The sequence below is a fragment of the Drosophila takahashii genome, chromosome 3R, assembly GCF_030179915.1.
Source record: "Drosophila takahashii strain IR98-3 E-12201 chromosome 3R, DtakHiC1v2, whole genome shotgun sequence".
NCBI lineage: Eukaryota > Metazoa > Arthropoda > Insecta > Diptera > Drosophilidae > Drosophila > Drosophila takahashii.
Genome location: NC_091681.1, coordinates 38,451,851 through 38,459,904, shown reverse-complemented (window position 1 = coordinate 38,459,904; position 8,054 = coordinate 38,451,851). Strand labels below are relative to the sequence as shown.

Sequence of the window (8,054 nt, the reverse complement as noted above, 5' to 3'; positions counted from 1 at the left end):
TAAATGAAATCACCCCGAAAACTATACATTTTTCATTACTTACGCCTTCTGGGCTACTTTAAATCAATCAAACAAATCGCCTTGTAATTGGAATTAAATTTCTAACCAAGGCACTTAAGTAAACAACCCCTTCAAGCGATGTTTTGCTCTTAACAATTGAAATCCCCTCAGCAATTTTGCTGTCTCATTGGCCTTCTGCCCTCTCGATTGGGTTTTTGTACAAATTGTTAATTATTTCCATTGTACGAGCACTTGCTATGAAAGTTTTTGTTTTGTTTGCCATGCCTCGTTATGCCCTCTGAATTTGCGCTTCGAGTCTGTTGTCCTTGAGGATTTCGGGCATTTAATTAGGCGCAATCAAGTTGACATTTTAAACAATTTAAACAGGGCAAACACGAGGTTGTTTACTCCGCATTTTCCCCTCGATTTTCCGCTTTCCCTGGGCTGCCACCATTAAGCTTTGACTACTTTAGCGCATATTAAAACGCTTTATGGCCAAAGGCCAATTGCCAGCGAGTTGAGTGAGTCTGAGTTTCTTTGGCCTTTGGCGGAGTTCCTTTTTGGGCTGAAAATCGATAAACGAGAGACTTGAGTTTCCTCGTCCCTCGCTGCTATTAATTATGTCTTTTGCCGTTTTGTCGCATTGACGTAGGCGAAGCAATTAAGTTGCTGCTGGTGGTGGAAAAAAGGGGGGGAGTTTGTCCCAAGAACAGGGGTGGGGAAATGTGAGGCCGAGTCAGAGGAAATGAAATTTGGTCGGTGCTTTGGTCAGCCAGTCACATAATACGTATCAATGGTCAATTCCCCACTGGGCCCCACTTCGCATGTCCCATCCGTAGGCCAACCCCCAACCCCAAAAGTTACGTGACCAGCAAAATAATTCATATGAAAATTTAATTTGTATTTTTTGTTACTGGGGGGTGCATGGATGTCTGCTTTCTCTTCGGAATTGGTATCTAAAAAAATAATGTACACACAATATTGATTACTAAAATCATTTGCAGTAGTCCAGTAGACAAAGGTTGGTCGTGGAGTACAATTTTGCCAATTTATTGTGTTTATTAATACCCATCGAAATGTAGAAGAAAATTTTAAAATCGGACCATTGATTAAAAAGTCATGATCAAATAATGAAATGCAAGAAGTGAAAGCATTCCACTGCCTGAAGCTTAGTAACGGGTATCTGATAGTCTGATAGTCCGCTATTGCATTCTCTCTTGTTTTTTCTAACTATTCTGCACTGAAATTGAACAAAGACTGTTACTATTTATTTAGCAAAAAAGCATTTTCCCTGACTGAGCACAAAGCAAATGATTTTCATGCTGCTAACCGCATGTGAAAATAAATATTATTAGACCAGCCTACGCGATCTACACGTCCAACTTTCATCTGGTTTGAAATTTTGCATCTGAAAACATGGCAAAACAAGAAAGGAAGCTAGCTTCGGCAAGCCGAAGCTTATATATCCTTGCAGATCATTCTATTAATTTACAAATCGCAAAAATGTTAAATTTCTTATTATTTCACATTAATTTTTGGATCGTTTCTATCACAGCTATATAATATAGTAGTTCGATCTTTTAAAAATTAAAATCGAAATTCGGAAATATTTCAAAATAGTCATATCCCAGAGTAGAAGGAACTGTAATAAAAACCAACAAAGATATAATTGTTTTCCCATTAATTTCCATTTAATTTTTCGACCGTTCCTATGGCAGCTATATGATATAGTGATCCGATTTAAAAGACAAAAAAACCGAAATTCAGAAATATATAAAAAAAAATGTTCCCAAGAGTAGAAGGTAAAATTTCAAAAAACACCGGAGCTAGAATTTGTTTACGTTTTTTTTTTTGATCCTTCCTATGGGAGCTATAAGATATAGTTGTCCGATCCGGTTGGTTCCGACATATATACTACCTGCAATAGAAATACGACTTTTACGAAAGTTTCATCCCGATAGCTTTAAAACTGAGAGACTAGTTTGCGTAGAAACGGACGGACAGACGGACAGACGGACGGACAGACGGACAGACGGACATAGCTAGATCGACTCGTCTAGTGATGCTGATCAAGAATATATATACTTTATGGGGTCGGAAACGTCTCCTTCACTGCGTTGCAAACTTCTGACTGAAATCATAATACCCTCTGCAAGGGTATAAAAAGGGAAAATTATTGCACATTTAGCAATAAACAGGCGCAGAACAAATGCGGTTTGGCTTGTTTTGGCTCTGTGTTTGTTTATCGCAGGGGATTGGCAAAATCGGGCGGGTTGTGTCAACAAGTTCTGTTTGATCCCCACGGCCGCAAAAGTATGCAACTCAAAAATTGTTACGCTTTTGATAATTTGTATATGGGTGGTTTTTTTTTGTCGTGTGTGAAAATTTGATTGCATGGACCGCAATTTGAATGATATTTGGTTTTTGCGGTGTGTCGACATGGATATTGGCAGGATATTGACGCTGTTATGGTCATTGGTTTTCGGTTTTTGGCCATTAAGTGATTTCTCCATCAATTCGTATGATTAGCATATTATTTATAATTCTCCCTAATTTCTTATGCTCTACTTGCCGAATGCCGAAAGCTAAAATTCTCATTAGCCCAACAATGCAGAAAATCGCCAGTCAAACTGAAATGCTCGGCAAATAGAGAGTCCATTGAAATAATTAACAGTCCGAGTCCGAGTTTGGCTCAGAAAATTTGCATTGGCCTCGGTTTAAGCCTGCTCCAACCGCACTGTGCCACGGTCCCACCTCCTTTTCCAGTGGACAACTTCCGGACAGCGTTTTAAATTTCATTAAATCTGCTCACTTCGTTTGCCAATGCAATCAACAACAGCTAAGAAGGGGAAGCCCCGCTTTTCACTTACACCGCCTCAAGTGCTGGAAATCTACTCAGAAGCCCGACTTGCTCCGCTCGTAGTTGCTCTGTCTAACTAGCCTGCGCTGTCTCTCTCTCTCTCTCTCGTTTCGTAAGCCCGTCTCTTTCTAGTTCTCTTAACCTTACCTAATTAAATCGCCTTGGCGAGGCTTTTACTGCTTAGCCTTTAATGCTCTATAAGTTGTATTAAATCAACTGACCGTTCAGCGTTAAAATTTTTGGAAACTGTTTTCAATAAACTAACAAATATAGAAATCATTTTACAAGTCTAAGTTTTGTGATAGTTCCATAAAATAATATGAAATAATAAAGATTACGGTAGTTACCATTATCATTTTTATTTTAATTGACTTGTAAAACTTGTATTCTTAGCTATAAAAAAGTTTGTATTTCAATTTTACTCAAGGGAAATCTTAATAAATATGAACTACTCTTCCAGAATATGTCATTTTAATTATACATTGTTGGTTAAAGTCTCAAGTATTATTTAAAATTCGCCACCAGTACGAAAACTTATTTGTTTAAGCTATTTCCTATGCTCGTTTAATGTTTTTATTTATTCGCATTTTATTACCGAAAGAGTAGTTGGTTTTCGTTCTTAAATAATTTAATTTATGCCATGGCTTGTTTTTACTGCGTTTGATCCACTTTACGCTAGGATTTTAGTTTAATTTCTTGCAGTTTCTTTTCAACTGTGTTTTTCTTCCTTTTTTTCCAGCGCACCTTTTTTTTTTCTTTTTCTTTTCTTTTTTTTTTTGGTTAGAAAAGTTAGTTGTGCGCTTTCGCTTTTCTCTAATTTCTTTTGCGCTATTTTTCAAAACCTTGTTTTTTCCTTATGCTCCAGCTGCTGCTGCTGCTTTTCCAGCTTTTCCTGCTGCTTTTCCTCCTTGGCGCCCGCTCTAAGTGAAAAAGTAAACAGAAATCCATTAGCTTGGCAATCATTGACGGCGTCGCCAGCGGCACCGCATCTATTCTGCCCATCCCCATCTCCAACTCCTCCAGAGGTCAGTTGTCGGGTTTGCTGGGCTTGGGCTTGGGTTTGGGGGGATTTTATAAATTGCTGCCATCAAGGCATTTGTTCCACTTTTCCTTCACTTTTATTTCCATTTGCAGCCACCGACGACGACAATTTCTCCAACTAAACTTAAATAAATAACACAAGCAGCTAACTAGGGGGCGGAGTTGGAGTATATCCCTAATCGATGTCGATTTTATAGCCCAAATCGATGGAGGCCCTGATGTGCTCCTTCAGGTTGATGTAGCCATTACGCAGAGACTCTTGAGTTAAAAACTCTTTGACTTTTCCCTCGCTCTCGCAGAAGACCAGGTTGTCCGTGTGATCGATGAGCCGTTGCAGGTGCTCCGGAAACCTGAAGAGGATCAGCAGCGTAGAGCTGGAGGCATCTGCCTGGCGGCACAGATCACTCGATAGCTTCGATATACCCTGGGCAGCCGTGTAGTCCATCCCATTGATGCGCTGACCATCGATCACCACGGTAATCTTGAAGTCCGCCTGGGTGCAGGCCTTCAGGACGCGCTCCCGCAGATAATTGATGGCCGGGAAGTAGACACCGTTGCCCGGCGTCACCCGGATGTACTGCATCTCCTCCAGCTGCTCAATCTTCACACGGATCTCGGGACGTGCCCACAGGTAGAGCAGGTGCAGGGCGGTCACCACAATGCTCACGAACAGGCCCACCTCCACGCCGAAGAGCACGCAAACGCAGAAGCACAGTAGCCAGGTGGCAAAGTCGCGCTTCGAGTCGCGCCACAATCGCATCGGCAGCCTGAAGTCCAGCAGCGTGAATATCGAGCATATCAGGATGGCCGCCAGCGTCGCTTCCGGGATGTAGTTGAAGTACGGACTCAGGTAGCTCAGGGCCAGCAGCACGATAATGCCTGCACAGGGAGAAAAAAATCAGAGAAATTAGTAGGGTAATTGTTAAGCAAAATAAAGCACAAGGAATATAAGAAATGCCAATTCTTAAAAATTTGTGTGTACTCAAGAAATATGGAAAAACATTTAAATTGTAGGAAATAGAAGTCAACTATACGTTATTAAATCATTTAATAATGAACCTTCTAAAAAATATTTAGACAATATTTTAAAACAATTTAAAGGCGAATATTAGGTAATAAAAATATCTATGCAAAAAAAGAACAATCTTGGTTGAATAAAATATTATTTTACAATGCGAGGAATTAAAATTATTTTCTACAATTAATAGTTTAAAAAATGCCGGTACCATTGGTAACAATTTCTAAAATATATAATTTAATTTAATTCTTTGAATTTATCAACCAAATTTATTTATAATGTTTAGATTAAAAGAATTGTTGGATTCCAAAGAAAATATAATTTTTAAATTAATTTTAAACTTAATATTATTTTTTCTCGGTCTATAAAGCAGTAATGAAATTGATTTCTGGCTTCATGCCTTTACATTCCGCTGGACTCACCCAAATACAGATTGGCCATTGGAGTCCTGAGTCCACAGGCTGTGCTGATGGCATACCGGGTGAAGGCCCCTGACGAAGGCATCGCCTGCACACAGGATCCGAACATATTGCACAGGCCCACGGTGAGAAGTTCCTGATTGGTATCCACCAAACCCTTGGGAGCTGCAAATAAAATAAATATTAAATAAAATATACTTACTATTTTCTCCTTTTCGTACTCACTTAATTTTCCAATCGATATGTTCGTGAGTATGCCCACAATTGGAATGACTATAATGCCGATATTCAGTTCCTTCAGCACCTCCCAAAAACTGTAGCTACGCTCAGGGGTTACGATATTCAAACTGGGCACTGTGAAATTGGGCAGGGTGGCCAGGGCATTCTTGCTGAGGGCATAGGGAACTTGACCACTTTTGTGAATCCAAACATAGGAGACAATTCCGGCGATGAGTACGATCAAAGTATTTCTAGAGGTGGACAAGTATCGACAACATATCCTTAAAATTTTGCTTCGCTTCTCATTGTTTGCTACACGATCCAGTAGCTGGAGAAAATAAAAGATTATAAATATATCCTATTGATTTTAATTTAAAACTTACCTCCAATAAAAGCAGAAAAACAATGGCACAAATGCCAACCGTGAGATCAGCCATATTGGACTCTTCGATGCGGGAACTCAGCATTCCAACAGAGTTTAGAAGACCCGCCACTAAGTACTTGATGCCCAGCAGGACTTTAAGCTGAGATTCTATTACCAGGATGGCAGTGGCCGAGGAAAAAGCTTTAATCACTGGCATGGATATAAACTCGAAAATAAAACCTGGAAAATTAATTTTTTAAAATTATTTTTATAGATCATTTTTATAATAACTAAAATAGTTTATATAATTTGTTCTACAATCAGGGGGAAAATAAATCTGTATAAGTGGATTATAAAGGACAGTTAAGTAACAATCTTAGCTTTCAAATTTATACCGGTTTTTTCTGGAGACCAAACACAAATAAAATTTGCAAATTCCGGAAATGAAAGATGCTTAATCACCTGTATTTATTTGCCCTATCAAAACACCCACTCAATGTTTTCACGGATCTATTCTAGTTCCGTATACAAGTCCACACACATCGAATCTCATCCGAAGAAGTGTTAATTGAGCCAAATAGTGCTAATCACGACCAAACCGCATAACAGTTATCGTGCAGCACACTCAATTAGGTGCTTAAAGCGAGCTTTAAAGCGGATCTATTTCAATTCAATTGGCTTCGGACTGTGACCAAGTTCATGGGGGAAGTAACACATGTCGCACTTAAGTCAATTTAGCAGTGAGATCACACGTAATACAGCTGATACTTAGACGCCATGCACTTGGGGAAAAACTTGATATCGTAAGAATATTTGTATATAAAAAATAAATTAATATTTTCTGGTGCTTCTGGACTTCCTGATTTAAAAAAAAAACGTCATTACAAATTACCTGGAAAATTAAGTAGGTATGTGTCCAACCGATTTTCTGGTTGATGTTGGCTAATATTTTATGTAATTTTAAAGAACGGTTTTTTTCCTGTCAAGTCTAATATTTTTCCTGCACTGCTTTTAAACTCACCCATTCGCATAGTGCCCATAATGATCTGCACAATTCCGCTGAGAAAGGTGAGCAGAAAGGCGAATTCGATGGGTCGTCCCACGGTAAACTGGACGCTGACCAGAGCCACCAGGCTAGTGGGTCCGATGATGACCTTGTCGATGGAGCCAAAGAGCAGATAGATCAGAGGGCCTATGAAGGCCGAACACAAACCATATCGGGCCGGCAGACCGGCCAACAAAGCACAGGCCATGCTCTCGGGAATGATTGTGAGTCCCAAAGTAATGCCGGCTATAAAGTCGTCGATTCCCCATTCTGTGGTGTAGAGCGGCAGCCATTGGAAGACCGGAATGTGGCGATGCAGGCGGCGTTTCCATTTGCTCGTCCTTGGAGCTTTTCCCGCCTCACTGGCGGGTTTACTTATGGCACCCGGTAAAAGAGCCCGCGCCGTGGCATTCTCCAGAGCCTCGGCTTCGGTTTCCAGTTGCGGATACATCGTTAGTTTAAGATAAGGACTACTTTAGTCAATCGTACACGTCTGTGCGCCACAAATCGCAACTGTCGAATGATAGCACCGGCCGAGATCATCCCACTGATAATGATCTCGCATCACATCACAGATTGTGGACTGTGTTTGCCTTACACATCAGAGCCTCAATTGGCATTGTGACTTTGGGTTGCTTGGGTTCTCGCGCCTCGCTCGACTTACTACTCGCTCTCACTGGATGGGTGTGTTTTTGGGGGCTGTAATAAAATATATCTAGTTCAAACCCCCTTGTTGGATTGTTCATTTTGACGCCATCTCAATTATCTCGGACCTGTTAATTGGATAATATCTTGATTAGACGCTGGAAAAATGTGCCAAAAAGTCTGCTCGTTCGACGTGTAACAATTGACGATATCGCGAAGGTGTTAACACTTGGATAGTTTATTAACCCAGTGGGTCAAGACGGGGTGTATTGTGTAAAAACAAAGGATACTCGAAATTATTTATTTTCTAAGACTTTAATCTTACTTTTCAAAAGGGGTTTATAGCCCATACAAGTCTTGTCAGATCTTTAAAACACATCTAGACGCATTTCAAACAAATCACAATAAGCTAATATTTATTTAAGAAAAAAGTGCTAAAAAGT

The 8,054-nt window shown here is 39.9% G+C and overlaps 1 protein-coding gene across 2 annotated transcripts; it reads right to left on the bottom strand.

Moving 5' to 3' along the window:
- Positions 1-3,741: 3,741 nt before the first annotated feature.
- LOC108065735 (sodium-independent sulfate anion transporter) lies at positions 3,742-7,522 on the bottom strand. Of its 2 annotated transcripts, none has more exons than XM_017153869.3 (5): positions 6,943-7,522; positions 5,941-6,161; positions 5,564-5,885; positions 5,342-5,503; positions 3,742-4,780 (listed from the first exon to the last, which is right to left on the bottom strand). In XM_017153869.3, exons 1-5 carry the CDS (start codon positions 7,415-7,417, stop codon positions 4,077-4,079), a joined length of 1,884 nt encoding a protein of 627 aa, XP_017009358.2. In that variant the 5' UTR covers positions 7,418-7,522; the 3' UTR covers positions 3,742-4,076. The 2 variants fall into 2 exon arrangements, with proteins under 2 accessions (XP_017009358.2, XP_070073726.1); XM_070217625.1 differs by lacking the exon at positions 6,943-7,522 and adding an exon at positions 6,384-6,543.
- Positions 7,523-8,054: the final 532 nt, after the last annotated feature.